Source organism: Cyprinus carpio, chromosome A4 (genome assembly GCF_018340385.1).
Source record: "Cyprinus carpio isolate SPL01 chromosome A4, ASM1834038v1, whole genome shotgun sequence".
Taxonomy (NCBI): Eukaryota; Metazoa; Chordata; class Actinopteri; order Cypriniformes; family Cyprinidae; genus Cyprinus; species Cyprinus carpio.
Genome location: NC_056575.1, coordinates 16,992,419 through 17,017,469, shown reverse-complemented (window position 1 = coordinate 17,017,469; position 25,051 = coordinate 16,992,419). Strand labels below are relative to the sequence as shown.

Genomic DNA, 25,051 nt, shown 5'->3' with positions numbered 1-25,051 from the left:
ATTGTATTTATAGACATGTTCATGGTCACACACACACACACAGGTGTAAATAGACTCTGCAATCATTAATCATTCATTTATAATTCATAGGTAATTACTATGTAATTACACAATAATTTCACCTACAGATTCTGAAAACAATCGGGGAAAAAAGTTTTACAACTAAATGTCTGAAATAAAGTTCTTAAAGAGCAGGTCATATGAGTTTTTGAAAAATATCTCCTTTGCAGTTTGTAAGGTAGCTATCCATCAAAGTAAATAGTCTGCAGTAAGTTGTTAATCAAAAAACTGCATGATAAATAGAGATATTGTCTCTCAAAAGAAAGAGTCGACTCAGAATCACCTTAACGAGTCATTATATTTTCAAATCTTTTGCATGTTACCGGTATATGTCACTGGGTAACGCATTAGCATAATCCCCGCCTGCCCACGAAATACGAACACTCTCTGTGTCGAGAAGATGCTGTGTTCCACGATACCACAGCAATACAATTCGAACCTATTGTTGTGCTCGTCATTTTACCGAGGACGCTTTCAGTCGGGGTTCCCCAGGTAAATTCGCATTCCAGTGACTAAATACAACATTATTGAGGTTCACTACAACCCACGACGACAAAAACAACCGCGGACTTGGCAACACAGATGTTAGCGCTCGCTAACTTGTTCAAGTGCTCCTCTTTGTGCCAATCACAACAGGCTTGGCCTACTGACCAATCTGAGCAAAGTAGGCTTATGGAAGGGAGGGGTTTACAGACATTTCACTCAGAACTGAATCGAACGAACCGTTTCGAAATCATGGACAAATGACCCTATGTATAAATGTATATTCTGGGAAAATTACAGTGTTTTCTGACCTTAGATGCATTTAAACCTGTTGCAGGGGACTCCAACACAATATTAGGACACTTAAAAAAAATAAATAAATAAATAAACCTATGACCTGCTCTTTAACTATCTTTCAAAGATAAAATAAATCTCTCGAATTTGGGCAGATGTATCTACTAGTAGCCTGACAACTGGTAAACACAACTTTATTTTGTGCAAATCCAATCAATTGCCTTCAGATTAATAGCCATTTTCATACATAAATATGCATTAGTTGTGAATGGTCTGCAAGCAGCTATTAAAAAAGACTATTAAAAAAAAAAAACAATAGAAAACTTTTTCAGTGTTTCTTCTAGACAGCAATTAGAAAACAAATAGACTCTCCATAGATTTCTCCTCTGTGTCTGTTTTTTTTTTTTTTTTTTCTCTGAGACAGATTTGCCAAGTAGATTTCAATTAAAATTATTAGACTGTGCCGTCCTCATGAATTTTACAGCTCTACACACTTGATGAACATTTGCCTCTTTATTTTTATTTTTATGTCCCCTAAAGAATATTTAAAGAAAAGTTGGTCCTTACACATATATTAGAACTCCTTGGCTGCAAAACAGCAATCTCCGACCAATACACCTTTCCTCTGGGCAGTTATTTAGCTCTTCCAGCATTTGCAAGATCAACTTCATCCAAATCTGTAAACAAATCAGTCTTCATTATGTCCATATTGATATAGTCTGGGTGAGGCGCTTGGTCACAGAGGGTTGAAACCACCACTGCTCCCTTCAGTGTTCAGCATTAACCATTAGATACCGCAGTGGAACAGTTTATCGACTCACAGCTTCCTCTCTGCACCTTTAGCTTTGAGCTATCTCACAACAGGTCATTAGAAGGAAAGAAGGAAGTGTAACAGATAAAGTGTAAACCTGCATTTGAATTGGGCAACTTGGTGACTGGGGAGATTGAGCTTTAGTTGGAGGACACTTCACTGCGGTAAAAGTGTCCTGCTCATTATATTCACTTTCCCTAATGAGATCTCTCAGGAGACCCAATTTGAGACTGAGAAATGGCAAAATATTAGGATATCTCTCTTTTTAAAATATTTCTTTTTCTGTCCATCTCCTCCTTTCTCGCTTCTCACCGCTATTTATCGGCTATCTGGACCTGTTACAAAGTAGCACTTAAATACCAGAGTAATTGAACTAAAAATAGCTCAGTGCCAAAAAGAACCAGACATCCATTTGGAAGACATACATTTGTAATGTGGTAGAAAAAGTTTTCAACAACAACTCCAACTCACCACATACTTCTAGAAGTATAAATACAAGTAGAAAAATGTGACTCATGAATTGTATGATAAGGTACAAATGAGATTGCATGGTTTTGTATGAATTAGCTACCATTGCGACAAAATGAAAAACAGTTATGAATTGCCAGTGATGGACCTTACTTGTCCCTATCCCTAAAGCAAAACTCACTATTAAACACAATTCCTTCTCAAGTTTCTTTATTTTTTTTTTAAGAGAAACACCTCTTCAAATGAAGGGAAAATGGAGAAGGAATGAAAATGGTAAATTCGAACATGGATCATTTGAATTTAAAGTATTTCTCCTTACTCTTCACTCCGCTGTTCCAGCTACTGGCTTGATTTCTTGTATAATTTTGTCTGGCTCAACCATATATTTATTTTATTTTATTTTATTTTATTTTACATTGAAGGAAGGACTCAATTCAGATCTAGCGATCAGAATATCATAGAGACTTGGTGGAGAGCCAGTAAGTGATCTTGAATGTGCAGCATCAGCTTTATTAAACACTTACACTTTTGTACACACCATCTGCATTAGAATAGCAGTTGAAGGGTTTCCAAAATACTCACTGCATTGCAGGTGAGCATCTGCCCTCTCTCTATTTAGCAGTCATTCACTTTTCAGTTGGCTCCCAAATCTCTAGACACTATGTGAGTGAAAGATTTATTCAAGGCACTATAGAAATAGCTATTGCTTTCTAGGTGCCTTCTTTCATCGGGGGAGTTTATGAATAGCATTAGTATACATTGTCTAACCACATCAGACAAGGATGTTGGTAAACTCACTTTATTTTTCATACAGCCTGGTCCCTAAGTGGGTTTGAAGAAGTTGTCCAAATAGCATATCATTAAACCAATATGACAACATGGTATGAAACCACAAAAGCCATTTCTGACCGGATCTCATCCTAAAGTGTTTAACTTGCATCCAGTAAACCTGACAGTACACTAGTACATGTTTATTTCAGTAAAATAGTAAGGCATGTTTATTTCAAGGGTTATTCTAGAGACTAAGAAATGTTGTCATCATTTATCAACCTATTTATCATTTATCAACATGTATCAATCTCAATGTTTACATGCACTGATTTCTGTCAATGTGCATACACTATACATCTGTGTAAGTTACTTTTGAATCAGATTGAGAAAACAGTCAGATTCAAGAGTTTACATGGCCGAAATTTTCCTGTTGAACAGAATATTGAAGATTCTCACCAAATTTCATTCAGAACAAGCTCGGGTTGACTGATTGGGGTGTTTATTAATCTGATTAGGAACCGATTATAAGCAGCTCGATCACTAACCAGATTGAAATAACACCTTCTGGTTGTTTTGGCACTTTCTGAACACATACAGCCACAGACACACACACACCTGAGATTGTCTTTTCTTTTTAAAGCCTGTCTGTGAAAGCGGGCATGTCTGCATGTCTTCCCGCTGTGGCCTCGGTTCCCATGACAACAGCAAGACAAGCCAGCAAGGTCACAGGTAGCGGCAACACATGAAATCATTTTGAGACTACAGTATGTGCTAAAGAAGGTCAGACAGGGAAATTAAAGTAAAAAAAAAAGACAGTAATTAAGAAAAATGAACAGTTGGGGTTCTAATTACTAGTGGATTTGTGTGTTCATTAACCTTTGTGTCTTCAGTGGGCATTTCACAGCACCTGAAAGATGACCTTTAACCCTGTAATTGCTCTTTTTCAGTCTAACAGCTGACCATATTACTACAAAAACTGTTTTACTTTCAGCTCGATGCAAAACATTACTGACTGCACATTTGAATATCTGTATAAATGTAGTATTGCTATTATGGAGTGCACTGCATTTCCGCAATTATTTACATGACATAACCTGTATTGGAAAATGTTCAATGTCGCAATTTAACTTTGCATATTAAGTTTGGGTTTATTTTTTTATTTTTTTATTTTTTTCATGGATTTATTATAGAGTTTAACCATTCTGGAGCCGGATTCACAAATGTTTTCTTAAGAAAGAAGTTAAGACATTTCTTAATTTTTTTTTTTTTTTTTTTTTTTTTTTTTTTTTTTTGCTTTTTTGCATATTTAGCTTGGATTTTATTTTACATTATTTTTATTATTTCTGATGGATTTAATATAGAAATTTGTTATAGAATTTAACAATTCTAAGAGGTTTTTTTTTACAAATAATTGCACTTACAAATACATTCTTCAATTCAATCTTATTTTCTTTTCTTAGGAAGAAAATGACAGGCTTGGGTGTTGGTAATTTAAATTATTTTTGAGTTTTGTCTTCAGAACAATTTTAAGAAATAAGATAAGAAAATTCTTAAAGGGGCCATATTATGTTGCTAAAACAAACATTATTTTGTATATTTGGTGTAATGAAATGTGTTTATGCAGTTTATGGTTCAAAAACACATTATTTTCCACATATTGTACATTGTTGTTTCAACTCTATGCCCTGCCTTTCTGAAATGTGTCGATTTTTACAAAGCTCATCGTTCTGAAAAGCGAGGTGTACGCTGATTGGCCAGCTATCCAGTGTGTTGTGATTGGCTGAAAGCCTCAATCATGTGATGGAAATGTTATGCCCCAAACCATATTGTGATGCCATGTCCCGATGTGACGAGACAAAAACAATAAAACCCATTATAAACGAGCCATTTGTTGCATCCAGTGGGGATATAATTATGGATTATAATGACTTATACTGTCTTTTTACACATTGTGTTGCAGCGCATCGCATTGCATCACGCCATGTAAACATAAAACCATGTCTGCATTTGTGATCGAAGAGAAATGACAAACAACAAGCGCTACTCTACACTGCTCAAAACTCGCGTTTGAATCATCAGTGGCAAATTCTTTAAATATGAAAACAGCCGGCATTGTAGGCTACTCTCCCAGGTTCAGGAAACAGTCCTCCGTAAAATATGTTGCAAACACATGAATATTTGGGTTGAACTGTTCTGGAACAGTGTTGTAAATATAACTCAAACACCTATTTCTATCCTCTTCCTCAATTGTAACCCAACAATAAATAAAAAATAATAAAAATTACTTCTCATAAAGTCTCCATGACATGATGGCAACAATACTTCAGCAAGAATAAAAGTTACGGCTTATTTCTTTGCGTAAACATTTGGGTGATGTTATGCAAATTTTCCCACACAGTGACGTAGATGTGGGGGCATGTTCAAACGAGGCATTTTAGAAGGGCGTGGACAAGTCTTAACTTTTAAATAGATTATCTCTTTGGGTTTGAGACTTTAGTCTTTGCAACTTTAGGGATCTTATCTATCCACAAACAGCTTGTAACACTCCAAAAAGAAAGGAAAACTTGTAATCACATCATATGACCCCTTTAATGTTTTAGGGAATATAAAAGATAAAGTAAGAAAATGAGGGGGTGGGGGGTGGCAACAGTTACAAAATAATTTAAATCTAAAGAAATTACTAATTAACAATTATTAACTCTTAATCATTTTACAGATGGCATAAAATCTATTTGAGAACTGGTCCTAAATTAATATTAAATAAAAATACTAAAACAAAAATGTATTAACATTCAATTCGTTAGTCTCCCTATTTATTCTCCTTGTGTCTGCAGTCCTGTGCTTGTTCGTTGTTTTATGTCAGTTAAATTTGTTGTATGTGGTGTATTTATCTTGTCTCGATGTGCTTCGATATGTATCTCCTCAGCTTCCTGTTTCATCAGGAAATACATCTACACAAGAAAGAAAACAGCACTTGTCATTTAATGGGGTCTTCAAAATGCTTTTTCCTGGCATAATTTGGTGATGATATAGAGTACTGCATATGTGTTATAGAGGCTGAAGATCTAGAAACACATGACCTTTGTAACCAAAAGCCTGAATTCTGTGCAGAGCAGTTGAATTACTGTTTCTCTTTTAGTATTCTTTAAGTATCCAGCATGGTTATAATAATGAATGAGCTGTTAATTTCATTAATTAACAACACTTTGCAAACCCAACACATTAAGTGAACCAACTGTCAGAGACAGCAGGTACAAATGTGTTGGGATTATAATCAGTCTGTGCTAAAGCTAGGAGCTTTTGACGATAAATCTAATTAAATTTTTCTGCCATTAACAGTGTTATATCTGGTAATTGGGGAAAGATCTGTTGAAATCTGTTAATTATATCTTTAAAACAGACTATACTGAAAAGAGATCAACCAATCACCTGAATCCATGGGAACGGTAAACAAGAGTTTAGCAGCCACTTCCTACCTAATTTGCATTGTGAATGATGATGATGATCACTCTGAAACAACTTATTTATTTGTATTTATTTAATTTTTGCAGTACATTCCATACATGTTGTATTTTATACAGTATATTTTTTATTTTTATCAATGAATATATGTTATAGACTTATATTGTATTGTTATACTAAATTGCACCTGATGTTGATGAGAGTTGAATGACTGATTATCTGTTCAGTTGTTTGGATCATTATGCTAGAATGTGCAAACTAATAAGCATGTTACATCTCATTAAAGCCTGCCTAAGAGCCGAGAGGAAGTGGTTTTCAATTGAGAAAGTCAAGAATGTGAGTACTGTAATGTTTCTCATCAGTAATGAAGTGCCATAAAGAACCTGTACCTAATTTACAAGTTCAAAAGCAATACATTTTCAATTTAAATGTGATCTCATGAATATGTAATATTCAAGGGTAGTTCTAGTCCCATCCATAAAGTGTAGTTCTAGCGCACAGTCTGGAAGTGTAAATGAGTCTCTGTGGAGAATTTTCATTTTTGTGGCAATGCTGTTGTTCGTGTTTAAATTAGTTCATGTTTAAATGTAACTACCAATGACAGTATACTACTTTATGGTTCTGTTTAACACATTTGACCATGTTTAAATCTCTTCCACTAGAATTCCACTGATTTTTCAACTAAATGTGCAGAAAGTAAATAAATAAATAAATCTATCAAATCTGCAGATTCCTTCTGGGGCTGGTAATGAGATCACATTGTTTTAGGTCAAGGCCTGCTTGAGCTTAATGTGTGCTCTGTTTGCAGGTATAAGTATTAATAAACTAAAGTGATAAATGGTGTTAACATCCACCCACCCTCCACCCCCTGTTTTCCAAAAAAATAATTATGTGAGATTTTGCAGTGATGATAATATTTACATTTATAGATCTAGTAGTGCCTTACTCCAAAATGCCTTACTTTGCATTCATAGTATACATTCTATCAGTGGCCATGATTTCATTTGTTATAATATAGACAAAAGCTGCTAGTGACTCTAAATAAAAGACCTCACATGCTACTTCTGTCCCTTCGTATGTCATAATGATCCTGGTCTTGACAGATATTAAACAAACAATACCTCTCACAGTCATGATGTGTTTTCTTGAAGCAAGTTCCTATCTGTGATTTGCTTCATCCTGGTCTTGACAGATATTAAACAAACAATACCTCTCACAGAAGTGGAAATACCCCCCAAAAAAAAATCAGCCACAGGGGTGGAAAGAAAATGATCTGAAGTATCTCTAAAGTGGAAATAAATAAATAAAAATACTTTTATTTAATAATAATAACAACAACACAATACAATACAAAATATATAAACACACACACACACACACACACATATATATATATATATATATATATATATATATATATATATATATATATATATATATATACATATATATATGGAAAACCGCAGACTTGGCAAACACTGGTTATAATATACATGCCTAGTAAAAACTGCAATGAATGAAAAATAAAATGTAAGGAGAAAATATACTATAATGACAACTGATAGGCACATTTGCATCGTTATGATTACCATATGACGCAAAACTTCCCCACCAACCAAACCCTGAATTCACTTTAATGAGACATTTCTTTCTTCGTCATGTTAAATAAGTGATGATTATTTGCTAGAGTGTGTTGTAAATGACTATATCAAGACTGCAAGAAAAATAGACACACAAACACAACAAGAAGCTGCTACTTTACGCCATTAACATGCAGCGACACCATAGCTAGTTTCCCCTCAAAGCTGTCTATGAATAATGAAATATGATGTCCATGATGTGTTAAATGACTGGAGATCAGAGATGTTTTTATGCCAATATGCTGATATTGTAAAAACTTACTATTTATGGTTAATGATTTTTGTCAAAATTCCTAACCCAAGACCAAAATGTCTGACTGTAGCTCCTACTCCAAATTTGTCATAATATTTCAGATTGTTTAAATGCAGATTGTTGTTTTTTTCAAATAATAATCAGCTGAACTGATAGTATCTATCTATCTATCTATCTATCTATCTATCTACACTTGAAGTCTTAAGAGAGAATCCTTAAACACGTTATTCTGTTTCATATCATACAATTGTGCTGTTATTACATAGTAAAAACAACTTTATAACACATATGATGAAATGGTGAATTATGAATGCGCAGAAGATGGCATGAATGAATGGGTGCTTCTGAGCACAGCAGTGTGATGAGGAAAGAAACGTGAACACAGACTCATTGACAAACAGTCAAAAGTGACAGACAACAGAAAACGAGAACTAATTTTCTCTAAGAGCAAACAACCAGCAACAAAAGGACTGCCGTCACTGCCCTGTCTGAAGTGGTTTGCTTCTCTGTACCCAAGAGGGCCTTAAATTTGGTTTTATTGGACATTCAGCACTGTTTCTGCAGGAACTGTCTCTTTATTTTGAATTATTACAGAATTAATATTTAGTAATCGGGTTTAGCTATCGTTTTATTTTTAAATGATTATTGTTATCATTATTTTAAAACAGGCCGACACAGCCACCCATTTCAACAACATTTTCTTGTTTTGACTTCTTCTATGTTATGTGCTATTTAAAAATGGCAATTAAAACACAACCAAGAGCACCAGAGTGATGTTTTAGTAGTTCATGGTTAAACAAATTAGTAACCGTTTAATATGGTTTATTAATAGTAATTAAACAAACAGCTCTGACTCAAAATTCTGAATGAGCCATGTTTGAAGATGCTGTTAAGTGGTTATTAATCAGCTAAGCTATCATATTGCTTGGAAACCGCAAAAAGTGTCAGATCAGGTAGAAATGGCTCCTTAAGATAATAATTTGAGCAGTTGGAGTTATTGAATCTTCTTTCTCAGCTAACGCCCATGAGTGGTTGAGGATTTGAAGCTCATACAAACACGTTCCAATGGATAAATGCCACGTTATTTCCACTTCTGCAGTACACATTGTCAGGACAAACCTAAGGGACATGTGCGATTGTATTTTTCTTCTGTCCTCCACTCTGGCAATCTTTTTGGGTCTAATTCAATAACTTGTGCCCTCTATGGCATCTACAGAGTGATTTAGAGGCATCTCAGTGGACAACTGCAGTGTTCCAACCAAACTAACAATGGCCAGTGCTATGGGAGAGAAAGGCCATCATCAATATCGGTTTACTTTAGTTGCTGTGCTCATCGCTTCTTTGATCCTTCTCTTTCTATACAACCTTTCCAAACAACCACAGATCCACAGAAAATGGAGTGCTTTCCTTAATGACTATTGATGCCTCCCCACCAATTCAAGCCACTTTGTAAAGCTGCACAACAACAGCATTTTATAATAAACCTGATGGGCTATATAATCAGCTAATATGAAAATAGGCAAATAATGATTAATCTGGCAATGGTTTTAATACTTCAATCAATGCTGAATACATAAAGGTTCATACGACACACCATAACTGTGTCTAAACTTATTTTATACTTGTTTCTTTTCTAAATATATGCAAATAGTTATGAGCGACAAGACGGTTTGTCAAAAACCATTTTCCGCATCGCCCACTGTCGCCTCACTGGTTATTTTATATAACTACATACAAATTAAACATTTACATTATCCATTTAGCAGATGTGTTTACCCAAAGCAACATCTAAATATATTGGCTGTTATGGGCTACTTTACACAGCACTTTTGCTTAGTGTGAACAAAAATAAATTCTAACAGTCTTTGGAAACTTACAATTTACAGCAACTTACTTTTATGTATTTGTAAAATTAGTTCCAATGCAGACATGATTGCAAGATCATAATTAATGATCTTGCAGTTGTTTTGGGGTGTTGCTCTTAGTTTTGTTGCCTTTTTAAAAACATTTCAAGTGACTAAAAAGGGCAGAGATGGGGATCTCTAGTCGATTGGTTTGAGCATTCAGCACAAAGCAAGATACTTATCGTGATACTTGGGTAAACATGGTTGTGCTAACAGAATAGGGAATTACTCTGACCAAGATTTTTTGAGCCTCTAGCTAAGCCAGCTGAGTGGAACTTATGCCTACCGACAAACATGGCAGTTAAACATTAGATACACATTTTTCTTTTAGCCTGATTGAAAGGGAAATCATATCAGTTTTTTTTTTCTCTGTCAAGGTCACAGCTTTCTGTGATAATGGAAACTGAATTTACTGTGGGGAGACAAGGCATGAAAAGACTCACAACCACTTCAAGACGGGTATAACTAGGGCAGTTGTGTTGCCTAGCACCATCAGAAACACAGTCTTTACTGTGGCAATGGAGTTTTAAGTCAGAAGGCACCAACCAACCCCCCCACCACCCTACCTGGGTACACAGGCCTGAGATTCAGACTCAGGGGCGTCTGGAGCAGGACAGCAAAACTGGTGAAGAACTGTCTGGTTCCTGTAAGAAAAAACATAGGGAAATGGTCACGCTAGAGAGTGAGCATTTTTTCCAAGCTAGCTCTTGCTTGTTATTAATGGTGCACGACTCAGCTTATATCAGCTCACTTATTTTGGCTCAGTTTGCCTTTCCACTGCTGTATAGTACCACTTCAAAGTGGGTGGGATTATAGACTGATCATTATAATTGTGCCGTTCTGAACCGAACCGTGCCAAGCAGTGGAAAAGCGCCATAAGTAGAATGAAAGTGGGTCATTACAAAAGTAGTGAGGGACTGAACTACCAGACTTTTTGCCAATACCTCAATCCTAAACATGAAAGAAGTGTTAAAATCCTATCAGACATGGAAAATGTGTGATATATTGTCAAGGTGCTAAAAGGTATGCAGCTACCTGCATATTTGCATACCACAAACACATAGCCCACCTTTGAAATGAACACTAGTGGCTGTAAAACACCAACAACTTTTATTCCTTTTATTCCTTTATGATTCCTTGCACAATACTATGTTATGACCTTAAAACACTTTTACCATAGAGCATGATTTGTAAACTAATTTTATTATTTTCATGTTCATTTCACATAACCATATGTATGGCTTTTCTGGTCAAGTACATTTGCTCAATAGCCCACCCGGTGCAGGATTGCATTTGCAATGTGGAGAGCTTGAGAGCTTTTCTTGTGAAAAATAAGTCACAATTAAATAATTTTAAAAAAAGAGCAAGATAAAATGGCATGATTGCTTTAGCAAATGTTTTTTTTTTTTTTCTCAGGTTTGCTTTTGTTAACACTATTTGTTAGGTTAAGGAAATGAGTTTTAACCTTTTAGCACTCACAGGACATTTTATTTCTGAACTGAAGCTGTATGTACAGCAACCAACTTAATAAAACGTCGCCAGATTCATGTTTATCTCTTTCTGATAAATGTATCTCTTCCACTCATTGGACATTTCATCTTGAATGTGTAGCGAAGCATGCAAGATGCAACATAATACTATTCTGCAGAAATTTTTCAATGTGTCTAGGTTGGTTTTAACTTAATGTTTATTGTGTAAATTCACATCTGTTACTGTACATGTTATACCACAGAGTTTCTTGTAAAGTCTTTTATCAAGACTATTTTCAAATATTTAATTGGTTTTGCAACAATCAAAATGTACCACTGTTTATCTTGTGTCACTTTATATGTTGTATGCAATTGATACACATGAACTGAGACTCCAGTTAATTAAAAAATAAATAAATAAAGTCAAGTCACATGTTGTGTAGCCAAGTACAGTGTCCCATACTTGGAATTTGTGCCCTGCATTTAACCCATCCAAGTGCACACACACTGCAGTGAGTAGTGAACACACACACATCATGAACACACACACGGAGCAAAATGATCATATTCAGTTTTAGAATATTGAATACAATGTATATAATCTTGTTCAAGATTAAATTTAGTGGTGTGTTGCTATGACACAAATAGGCTAGAACCTGACCTAGAACAGCTTTACACAGAAGGACACTAGTGCATCTGTCTTCGCACTGTCACAGCTGACTGTCCTGTTTACTGTGTAATGGAGTATAAAATTAAGTCATCTATTTGTGGCAAATCACAGAGCAGCATAGCAAAGCTTGTGCCGTAAGGCCACATATATTTGACTTCATACATATAAATGTCATCATTAAAGACCAAAGAGATAATATATATATGGATAGATTTAGCATATTTCCTGAATTTTACACACAAGAGAATCTTTGCAATTAAACATCATGGGCAACAATACAGTTTAACAAGTAAACACAGATGCAGTAGTGCAGTGAAACAATAGTGGAGAGGGGCTTTACAATCACTCTAGCAATTACTCCTGGTAAACCTGACTCACAAGCTTATAAGCATTGCCATTTAAACGGCTTGCTCCTTATTGTCTATGAACTAGCTGTCTATTACAACAGGCCATTTTTACAAAACATAAACACATTCTTTGTCAGTTAAAAAATTGCCAGTTAATTTTCAATGTCATAACAATGTCATAGTGCAATTTGCATTATAAAATACAGTTGTTTAAAGAAAAGTTTATAGTTTTACTGTGGGTAAATATAGGTATTCCTAAAACAACAGCTGTGTGTTCACTCTATAATTATTTTGATTATTGATTGCTTAATGGCTGTGTTTCACATACTAGATAAGTCTCTAAAAGAAAGAAAGAAAGAAAACATCTGTAATGTCATGTCCTTTTCCTAATCCTCAGAGTCGTACCCCAAAAATGGACTTTTAAAGGAAAGATTTCTAGCTCATTTTAACTAATTTGAGATAAATAACTCAAATATTCAAACACAAGCTTGGATTTCACCTTTGGTTAGGTCTCGAGTCGGAGTACAAGATCATAATTTCACGGTCTTGATCTTGTCATGGACTCAACTCTCAATGGTCTCAGCCTGGACTCAGATGAGCTCAACCGCAACCACAACATTGACCCAAACAACTACACTATTATTAAAACAGTACTCAAAGAGTCAGAGTTTGGCTGGTTAGCATTGTCCAGGTAACTCCTCATTGTAGACATGATTTCACAAGTATGGGTGCAAAAAGTGTATTGTTCCATTGAAAGCCTATGAAACGTAGCTGATAGCTAGCTTTCTCCAGGTATTATTGTCATATTCAGAGCTTGAAATATTTATTTTTTTTCTTATGAATGAGCAATCTTCTCTCAGGACAAAAGCTACAAAATGCTACATAAAGACATGCAGAGAAAGAGATGAAAAGACAGTTAATTCTGAAAGTGACGTTACCCATGCCACCCTAACCTCGAAACCACACTAAGCAGGACACCAGACCAGACTACACTGTCACAAAGGACAGTCGGCCATATCAATTCAAAAGCCACCTCACATCTCTCCTTCCCCTTCCTAATACAAAATACAAAGTGTCTGCCACTCAGACTACTTACTGCTTTAATCTCCAGATATGAGGGTGCCATCATAAATGACATGTCCTTAAACACCCCCGCATCCTCCACCACACCAAAGCCTCTGCTTCCTTATTTTTTAATTTTTTTTTTTACTCTCAATGCTGCTGGTCCTCCAGTCCATCAAAGCAAATAAAAGAGGATTTGGCACAAAGAGGGTAAGTACACAGTAAAAAACGTTGGGTTGTTTTTTTAACCCAACCGTTGGGTCACACATATTGGGTCATTGTGTTGGGTTATCTTAAAATTTGTTGGGTCATTTATTTTCGGCGTTGGGTTATTTTTAGTTATAACCCAACTGTTGGGTTAAATATGGTTCCCGCTTCACTCCGGTTCAAATTTTAACGGTCCAGTCAGCGACTCAGTGGACATCAGCGGCAGTTTGCCTGATTATGAAAGGTAAGTAACTGTTAATATAATGTTAATATAATTTTATGATGTATATAACTGTTATTACATTAAGTAATGTGTACTGAAACGTTAATTAAATCGTAAAACTATTTAAAAAACAAAGTTTTAATTCCCTTTAGTCAGTTCTTCCCCAGATCGATTGTAAATGAATATGCTATTCCCGTTTGCTTGCTAGCATTAATAAATAAAAACATTAGCTGAAAGACTAGCAAAACCGTTTAGAGAAGTATTACTTAACGTTAATAAAAATGTCTGGTGAAATGTGAAAGGGCGCCGAAATCTTTAGGCTATAAAAGCCGCACGGACCATTTATCGGATCGGACCAGTACCTGAAGCTGCTCGAGCGAGCCGAGCTCACACATCAGTCATACGACAGACACCAAGCGTTTGAATTTGCTGAATTTTCTGTTATAGAAGTTCAAAACTCAGACGAAAGAGCAGAGTCGTAAGGCAATCCGCTCTTTAAGCAGAAATTCCTACCAGCGCCCCAAACTACATAACGTTACGTTACTCCTACAACAGAGCGTAAAACAAGCCATTCGTCAGTGTATCATAATTATTTGAAAGTGTTAAAAAAACAACAACAACACAAACATAGGCTATAATTATTTTATATAGCCATGCATATTGTATTAAAGCCATTACAGGAATAATGGAATAGCCTGTAATAGTAATTTTTTCTTATGAAGCTATAACAATTTTGCATTTATATTAAATGTGTTATACTAAACATGTTTATACTTATGTTTTAGATAAATGGATTTGTGGATTTTGTAAAGAAAAGATTACAACAGCGGAACCTCTGCAATTTAATAGAAACATTTCAAGGTAAGTAATTATTTAGTTTAGTGATGTATAAGAGTTTTTTTTTTTTTTAAAGACTTTTTTTTTGTTAATGGTAATGAACTCCCTCCTCTGATGTAGCCAGTTTACATGCACAAACAGCTATATTACTACCTAAAGAAAAAGTAAAATCCAAAAGAGGATAATATAGGCACATTAAATTAAACTGCTCTGTACATAAACTCTTTCCTTCAGTGACTCTGTTTTTTATCCACAGTTCTCACGACTAATGGTCATTCATCACTTTTAGAGTTAACTTATTTTAATTCACTACAAGACTGCTTCAGTTTTACCTTTTTTTTCTTTGATTCATTTTTTAAAATATATTGAATCCCTGAAATGTTTGTCATATATGCCAACTAAAGTTTATTTTTTCTTTCAAGGTTGGTACTAATATGGTCCACTACCTCAACAATGAGACAAGCCAGGATCCACATGTCTTGGTGCTTGGAGACAAAGAAAATTCCTCCCAAGTTTTCATCATTTTCATTGGAGAGGCAGTTGGAGAAAGGAGACCTTACTTCAAAGCAGTGAATGAATGCTTCAAAACGTTCTACATCTATGACGTAAACTACCCAAAGCCCTCTGCTCCAATTTGGGAGTTCTTGCAGGATGCAGTCTATAATATTCCTAGAGGAGTTCCTTCTACACATTGCTGCCTCCTAAAAAAAAACTTTGTATTCAAAGTTACTGATCATCAGTTGATCCAGTAGCCAAAACACACCTTTAAGGGTTAGTTCACCCACAAATGAAAATTCTGTCATTAATCACCCTCATGTTGTTCCAAACCCGCAAGACCTCCGTTCATCTTTGAAACACAAATTAAGATATTGTTGATGCATTCTGACAGCTCTCTGACCCTCCTATAGACAGCAAGGGTCCTTACACCATCAATGTCCAGAAACTTAGCAAGGAGATTGGTAAAATAATCCATGTGACATCAGTGGTTTAACTTTAACAGCATACGCTGTTTGCGTTCAGTGGATACTGTCCAAAATGGCACTAGGGTGACACGGAGGAGACACATTGTTGAATAAACTCATTATTTTTTTCTTTTGCCCACAAAAAGTATTCTCGTATAATATTACGGTTGAACCCCTGATGTCACATGGATTATTTTACCAATCCTTGCTAAGTTTCTGGACGTTGATGGGTGTAAGGACCCTTGCTGTCTATGGGAGGGTCAGAGAGCTATCAGAATGCATCAAAAATATCTTAACTTGTGTTCCAAAGATGAACGGAGGTCTTACGGGTTTAGAACGACATGAGGGTGAGTAATTAATAACAGAATTTTCATTTTTGGGTGAACTATCCCTTTAAGGTGTTTATAACACAATGCATATGGTTACCACTGCAGCATTTTTTATTAAGGATATGTATATTCTTTGAAGTATAAAGGTATGTCCTTGGTGTACACATTTGTGTAGTTTTTGGTATACTGGTATGTGCACATTTGTGGTTTGAATTTGTATACCGTATATGCACAGATGTTTAGGTTGTATATTTCTGTACTGTATGTGCACATCTGTATTTTAAAAGCTTACTATATGTGCATCTGTGTAGGTTATGAATTTGTATACCGTATATGCACAAATGTTTAGGTTGTATATTTCTGTACTGTATGTGCACATCTGTTTTAAATGTGTATTATGTGCATCTGTGTAGGTTTTGAATTGGTAAACCATATGTGCACATTTGTTTTGAATATTTGTACTGTATGTGGATATTTGTGTTTTTGAATTTAACATGTATTTGAATTTATGTATATTGTTTGTGTATATTTGTTTTGAATTTAATGTGTATTTTGAATATTTGTACTTCAACATTTATTTGCCATGGTGTTCCGCATGTTCACTCGTGTATTTTGAATTCAATATAATTGTGCACATTTATATTAAATACTAGGCTCATCAATATTGAGTAAATTTGTCATTTAAAACTTAAAAACTGTTTTTAAAGCAGATTTATTGTTTTTCTACTTAAATAAAACATACGTATTTGAAAATTGTGTATTTTATTCATTAAAATAATCTCATGAATAAAAGTAAATAGTTAACCCAACTGTTGGGTTATTTTTAACCCAACTGGCTTTTAACCCAATCATTGGGTTAAAAATAACCCACAGTTGGGAAGGTGCTATACCAACCCATAGTTGGGTTACTTGTTGGGTTATTTTTAACCCAACTTTTTTTAGTGTGTAGTATTACTCAAGATGTCATATGGATATCTTGTGGATGTCATGTAGTTAATAAAAGTTATGCTGTTATTTTAGCTCTACAGTCTTTGGACATGTAGGAGGCATAAATCCCATTTGCTAAGACAGATCATCTCTCTTTCTTCTTCAACTTCTTTTTCAACTCTTTAACTCTTCTCCTCAGTTACTTGTAGAGTAATTTAGAGTGAATCATTCTGGTCCCTCTTGGAGAAGTACTACTGGATTTAGCGTCAACTCAAAGACACAATGGCAGGAGGTAATGGAGCCATCTACCTATTAGACTAGAGGCCATATTGACCATAAAGTGCTATGTTTTATATGTCTTGCTAATATATGCAAGTTTAGTACTTCAGTTCAGTGCCGGTTTATTATCCCAAATGGGAAATTGGTTAGCAAACAGATTTTTTATAAAAATAGACCATAAATACATACATGAAATCATATGATCATTGTATAACAAAATCTAATCCAAATTATTGGTTGGGTCAAACTGACTCTCACTGTTGCAGAAGTCACATGTGTTGCATTTTAGGTTGCTTTGCTTTCACCCTTCTATCCAGTTCATCCAGCTCCATGGGGTTTAAGTCTGAAGACTCTACTGTCCTTTCCGTGATTTGAGGTTTCAAGTCTTCAAGAGATAGCCCTGCCATAACCTTGAGGTATGTTTTGGGTCATTATTTTGCTGTTGGATGAAATCTGGACTAACTATGCCAGAAAGTATTCCATGGCACTGTAAAATGCGGTGCATGTCTTTTTGGTTCACAGTGCCAGTCACTCTGTGCAAGTGGCTGACACTGGATCCAACAAAAGCTCCAGACCATCCTTTTGGGCTGGCAATATATTAATCTGGATGATTATTACAATAAATGCATATTAAATTAATGTAATTAAAATTGAGGCAGGGGTAGGCAAGACTACTACTGGATGGTTACCTTCCTCCAGATATCACTTCAAAACACCTGCTGATTATTTTCATCTGATCCATGATTAGCTTGTTAAGGTGTGTTTGATTAGGGCTGGAGCTAAACTCTGCAGAATTGGCCCTGTCTTAAATGGCAGACTTCATGTGTACTGTACTTATGGTCTCCCAGACTTACAATGGAAACCATATATGAGTGCCTGTTAAGTTCACAAGACCATAGGGTTTACCATTCGTCATTTTAGCTTTCTCACGAGCAACCCCTTTGTGATAAGTGCCCTCAATGCATATGTCTATTGAGCCCAGTAGTCAAAGCGGTGTTACGGTATGAAAATGTGAACTCAGAGGATGATTGCAAGGGTTTAGGGTGCAATTTGGGACAAGGCCAATGTAGCCCTACAGAAGCAGAATTGGCTACCGCTGAATTGAGTTTACCCCAAATTAATATTTTGACACTTGACAAAAGTTAATACAGAATTTTTCTATTATCTGAGCATTTTTTGAGGTACCATCTAATGTAAAGCAGAGAAATCAGCACAGCCCTAGGCAATGTTCCTTGACAATCAATGTTCATTCAGTATTTGCGGTGTCTTCCCAGTAAATGATGATACATTAAATGATTTTTTTTGTCAATTTTGGTAAATATATACAAACCCGATTCCAAAAAAGTTGTGACACTGTACAAATTGTGAATAAAAACAGAATGCAATGATGTGGAAGTTTCAAATTTCAATATTTTATTCAGAATACAACATAGATGACATCAAATATTTAAACTGAGAAAATGTATAATTTTAAGGGAAAAATAAGCAGATTTTAAATTTCATGGGATCAACACATCTCAAAAAAGTTGGGACAAGGCCATCTTTACCACTGTGTGGCATCCACTCTTCTTTTTATAACAGTCTGCAAATGTCTGGGGACTGAGGAGACAAGTTGCTCAAGTTTAGGAATAGGAATGTTGTCCCATTCTTGTCTAATACAGGCTTCTAGTTGCTCAGCTGTCTTAGGTCTTCTTTGTTGCATCTTCCTCCTTATGATGCGCCAAATGTTTTCTATGGGTGAAAGATCTGGACTGCAGGCTGGCCATTTCAGTACCCAGATCCTTCTTCTACACAGCCATGATGTTGTAATTGATGCAGTATGTGGTCTGGCATTGTCATATTGGAAAATGCAAGGTCTTCCCTGAAAGAGACGATGTCTGGATGGGAGCATATGTTGTTCTAGAACTTGGATATACCTTTCAGCATTGATGGTGCCTTTCCAGATGTGTAAGCTGCCCATACTAGATGCACTCATGCAACCCCATACCATCAGAGATGCAGGCTTCTGAACTGAGCACTGATAACAACTTGGGTTGTCCTTGTCCTCTTTAGTCCAGATGACATGGCGTCCCAGTTTTCCAAAAAGAACTTCAAATTTTGATTCGTTTGACCACAGAACTTTTTTCATCTTTGCCATAGTCCATTTTAAATGAGCGTTGGCCCAGAGAAAACGCCTGCGATTCTGGATCATGTTTAGATATGGTTTCTTTTTTGACCTATAGAGTTTTAGCTGGCAACGGCGAATGGCACGGTGGATTGTGTTCACCGACAATGTTTTCTGGAAGTATTCCTGAGCCCATGTTGTGATTTCCATTACAGTAGCATTCCTGTATGTGATGCAGTGCCGTCTAAGGGCCCGAAGATCACGGGCATCCAGTATGGTTTTCCAGCCTTGACCCTGACACATAGAGATTGTTCCAGATTCTCTGAATCTTTGGATGATATTATGCACTGTAGATGATGATAACTTCAAACTCTTTGCAATTTTTCTCTGCGAAACTCCTTTCTGATATTGCTCCACTATTTTTCGCCGCAGCATTGGGGGAATTGGTGATCCTCTGCCAATCTTGACTTCTGAGAGACACTGCCACTCTGAGACGTTTTTTTGTATACCCAATCATGTTGACAATTGACCTAATAAGTTGCAAATTGGTCCTCCAGCTGTTCCTTATATATACATTTAACTTTTCCAGCCTCTTATTGCTACCTGTCCCAACTTTTTTGGAATGTGTAGCTCTCATGAAATCCAAAATGAGCCAATATTTGGCATGGCATTTCAAAATGTCTCACTTCAACATTTGATATGTTATCTATATTATATTGTGAATAAAATATAAGTTTATGAGATTTGTAAATTATTCCATTCATTTTTAACTCACAATTTGTACAGTGTCCCAACTTTTTTGGAATCGGGTTTGTATATATGTTAATTCATTCATTCATAAATAATTTGCTATCATTAATATTATATATATATATATATATATATATATATATATATATATATATATATATATATGTGATACATAAAACATTTTATTAACACCCTGAATGATTAATCCACATGGCAAAAGAGATGAACAAAAAGAATAGCAAAAGGAGGTGGGGATGAAGTGTATTGGCTAATTACTTGCTATTGTTAATGGTCCTACTAATTGTGTTTTTGTTAATGGGTGTGACTTGACACTGGATTGTTAATAGGTTATGTATATGCTAGGCCTCAAATGGGAACAGATTACTAGAGCACGACTTACTGCTGTTGACATGGAAAATGGCTTTTTGAATGGAGGCGACATAAATGTGGATTTGGTCAGTAGGCTCAGTAAATTAACAGCTGTGTAAATGAAACTTGAGCAAGTGTTAAAATCAATGACCTTGAAAAACACACCTGGTCATTATTTAACAACCCAAAGCAAATGTTACAATTCAGAAGGATAGCCAAGGTTTGCTTGAAAGAATAAAACAGTAACTTTCAACTGGATGAGTCTGTTTAAAGGAGAAAGACATGCATGAATTGATCAAGAGTGCTGTAATCTGATTCAGAATAAAATTATATATTTCAAAGGATCCTGAACTCATATGAACCCCGGGGGCTTTTGAAAAGATGAAAGTTATGTTTCTGACAGCACAGGAAGAAATTCATCATTTTAAAATGCATAAACACAACATTAGATCTAAGTTTGTACAGTTGAGGTTTTATCACTTTAAAGTTTAAATTGTGTTTTTGAATAAAATGCAATATGTTTTCACATTTCAAACACACTGACTGCCCCTCAAGTACCCCTGACATTTTCTGCAACACTTTTGTATTCATAGCAAACAAATAAAGTATTCATTTGATTAAAATAAATAGCTTGACAACAAGGAACAATAGGAGTTGGTGGTATAATCAAAATCTTAAAAGTTATTTTATATCATAGAAACATTACAGTTTCATAATATAGTTCTTTTTTGCTGGAAATCCAATACAAAAAGAAATACAACACAACTGTCAATTATTCTCGAGGTAATATAAATATATTAAAATGTACATGAATGTTTAAGAAATAGTTTTGATGGACTCACTCAAAACACCTTACAGAGGATTAGGCGTGGTGAGTGGAATTATTTGTTTGTGTATGTGTGTGTTGATGACAGGGGTCTAAATATATATATATATATATATAACTAATCCAGACTTAAATAAGCTTAAGTATACAACACACTTCCCGGTACCCTGGATGACATAACTCAAAATTAATCAAATTTTATTAAAAGTATAAGAAAAAAGTCTTCTACATCTTGGATGGCCTGAGGGTGATTAATTAAATGAAACTGCAAATTTTCATTTTGTTGTGATTTTTTTTTTTTTTTTAAGTGCCGGTTATGCCATTTTGAATATTGCCTTTCACTGAGTGTGTAATGTAGCTCTATGTGAATGTAAACAATCTGCAAAGTTGGAAAGCTGAAAATGCACAATAAATAAATGTTATTGTCTCCCAAAAGAAAGAATTGACTCTGAACAGCCTAATTCAAATCCCACTTCCAACGGCCACATTTGCATTATCCTGTTCTACGCTGACCCGCCGCAAACAACGTGACCCGCCCTCAAACACTGTAGCTTGTTTGTGTGGTAGACATCATGTTGAGAAGACGCTGTGTCCTATGCTGTAAAAAATGTTTAATTTATTTTCACTTCTGAAAGATGAGGCTGCAAAGAATCAGTGGTTAAAATTAAAATCACGCTGTATGCGGTAGACCAATCACAACAAACTTGGCCATCTGACCAATCAGAGCAGAGTAGGCTCACGGAAAGGAGGGATTTAGAGACACTGAATCTTAGAACTGATTCGAATGAATCGCTTGAGAATCATTGGAAAATTAGGTGATATTAAATGCATATTTTGAGAAATGAAAGCGTTTTTGACCTTGCATGCATGTAAACCTATTGTATGAGGCTCCAAAAACAATATTGGGAACCTTACAAAAAGGCATAAAAGGGGTAATTTCATATTTACACATCAATTGTATAGTACAGTTCCATCAAATTCAATTGAATAAACCCTAAATATTATCAAGTATATGAATAATAAATATTACTCTGGTAAGCACCACTTATTTTCTTAAAATTAAAAATGCTTTAATTTACTTAATATGAGTCATTTGGTGACCTCATGCATCAAAATAACTTAAATTTATATGTCTCTTTTAAGAAAGGCTTTCACTCTAAAAGCTTATTTTCGACAAAACCATGATTTTTTTCCTTCTCTGCAATGAGGTCATCATCCTGTGAGCTCATCACAATACAGCAGACCTAATGACAATGCAGCCAAGCATTAGTATTCTAGGTTTAACCAACAGTACACTGAGAGGGCAATGATCTCTCGTTTTGCCCCACCTTCCAAGGTTAAACCTCTATAATTCCTCACTGAGCAAATGTATAAAGCTCTAGCTGGTTAAAACAAACTGTTCCAAGCCCTAATCTTTCCACAGCTCTGGATGTCATGTCGTCTTGTATTATTTATTTATTTTTTGCCAGATTTTGAGTTGGTTCCTTTCAATGAACCAGGTGAATAGTGTGTAAAATGGACTTCGGAATTTGTTCATAAGACTGATGCAGCCTAATTGTTTTGTGAGTCAGTCTTTTGGTAATTTCTAGCTACTATATGACTAATATAAAGATTATTTTGGCCAATGCTATTCTGACAACTATTTATCTACATTGACAATTATATATAAAACATCTTAAAAACGTGAAATGTCACAGAATGTCTTATAATGACATAATGGCTTTTTTAGGTCTAATGAAACAAAATTATCAAAAAGAACCAATTTGCATAATTTTTTCTGACTTTACAACACTAGTAAAAAGCCAGTTTTTATTTATTTACGTTGAACTGATATTCAAAATAACATGTGGTCAGGACAAAGAGGTCCATAATACCAGACAAAGCTATTCATTAGCATTCACAAAAATCAATTTCACACTTATAGAGACAAAAAAAAAAAAAACATGGTAAAACAACATTATATGCAATTAACAGATAGTTTGCAAAAACAAAATTAAGGTGTGAATGTTAAAAAAAGGATAAATAGGTAAAAAATAAATCCAAAGTAATTAATGGATTTGAAATCAGACAAGTGAGATCCAGATCGTGTTGAATTAGCTTTGACCGTTCTCTCTTGTTCTTTTGTTCCTGCCAACTATGATTTCCTGCTAACATAGTTATGGTCCCTGCTAACAATGCAAGTCACTTACAAATTGGTTGAGTATTTCACGACTTGACAGCAGAGCATGTATGGAATCTGATTAGGACCTCTTGTATCAAATCAAGCTCCACTCTTGTGGAGAAAAAAAAAGATTATTTGGCATCAATTTGAATCACTGTTATAGGAATCCAATTATTAAGCTATGCAATAAATTTCTTCATGACACCAAAGAAGTGAGACCTATCAAAATGACATTTACACTGCGTCATATTCAGACACAGTGCATCTAGTAATTTGTCTCTACACAATGAACACTGAACTGCTGCGCAGTGTGACACATTGACAGTCACTACGAATATTTTTTATGTTTAATACAGAGGATTTTGGAGCAATGAGATTTTGAAAACTCATCTTCTAAAACTTCATTGATTAGGACACAATGTAAGTCTGGGTTTTAAGGTTGTACTCATAAACGAGAACCTTAGGCTTGGATGATTTGGATGACTGTTGCCCACACTATTATTTTCAAGCAGACTCAATTTGACAAAAAAAAAAAAAAAAAACTCTGAAAACAAATCACCAAACCATTAAACCGAGCTAGAAAAATAGACATCAGACTCTAGCATGAATGCATCTTTAAAGTACTATCTACCATGGCTCACAGTCTCAGCTGAATGTGTCCTGTTAAACAGAATATGATGCATAAATCATGTTACTCAGTCCATAAGGTTGATTAATCGTTAAAAATAGACAAGAATAGCATGAGGATGGGTCCTGTGAGGATCAGCTTTTAAAAATAGACTTAGCCCCATCTTTCAAATTCAGAAACGTACAAACACATACACTCATTCAGTATTAAAGCACTAAGCCTCCTTGAAAGGTTTGCATCAGCAGGAAGGCTAGAGCAGTCTCGCAAGCTTCTGCATTCTCCCCACAATACAAGAAAAATAGGGCAGGGGCGAGAAATGACTAGAAAGAGTTGGGATGTTAATACTTTAAGAATTCAGGAGATGGTTTAAGTAACAACCCAAAAGTGTGTGCCTTTTACACCACTGTGCTGTGACACATGTTTTCTAAGCACAGTTTGGAAATCATCTTCTTAAGACTTTCTGGATGTTTCCTAAATAGTGCCTTTCGCACCGCTTTAGCTCCAGAACTAAATGTACAGTACTAAAGTACTGGGATGATTTTGCGCAAACTATTTCCCAGTACCATTTAAAGGGTTGCATTCGCACTGACAGTGTGTACTAGGCAGTGCCGGTCGACAGCGATGTCATTTGTGTGCAGCGTTCAACAACAGAAACAAAGAAGAACAACATTAACAACAGGAGGATGGAGGACGCTGTGATCAGAGCTGGGTTTTTATTGTGTCTCGTGGGTTTCACAATAATGGACATGGAATGT

The 25,051-nt window shown here is 35.3% G+C and overlaps 1 protein-coding gene and 1 long non-coding RNA gene across 6 annotated transcripts in view; one reads left to right on the top strand and one right to left on the bottom strand.

Moving 5' to 3' along the window:
• LOC109065022 (IQ motif and SEC7 domain-containing protein 3-like) overlaps positions 1–25,051 on the bottom strand; it is a 129,445-nt gene that overhangs the window by 82,383 nt on the left and 22,011 nt on the right. For all 3 annotated transcript variants that reach the window (XM_042743354.1, XM_042743353.1, XM_042743357.1), the window contains exon 2: positions 10,713–10,790. In XM_042743354.1, the coding sequence (XP_042599288.1) occupies positions 10,713–10,790 (78 nt within the window). The remainder of the gene's footprint in view (positions 1–10,712; positions 10,791–25,051) is intronic.
• On the top strand, positions 13,936–15,504 carry LOC122140324. Of its 3 annotated transcripts, none has more exons than XR_006156983.1 (3): positions 13,936–14,602; positions 14,910–14,985; positions 15,384–15,504. It is a non-coding gene; the product is annotated as an uncharacterized LOC122140324 (long non-coding RNA). The 3 variants fall into 3 exon arrangements; XR_006156984.1 differs by having other exon boundaries at positions 13,939–14,145; XR_006156985.1 differs by lacking the exon at positions 13,936–14,602 and adding an exon at positions 14,613–14,821.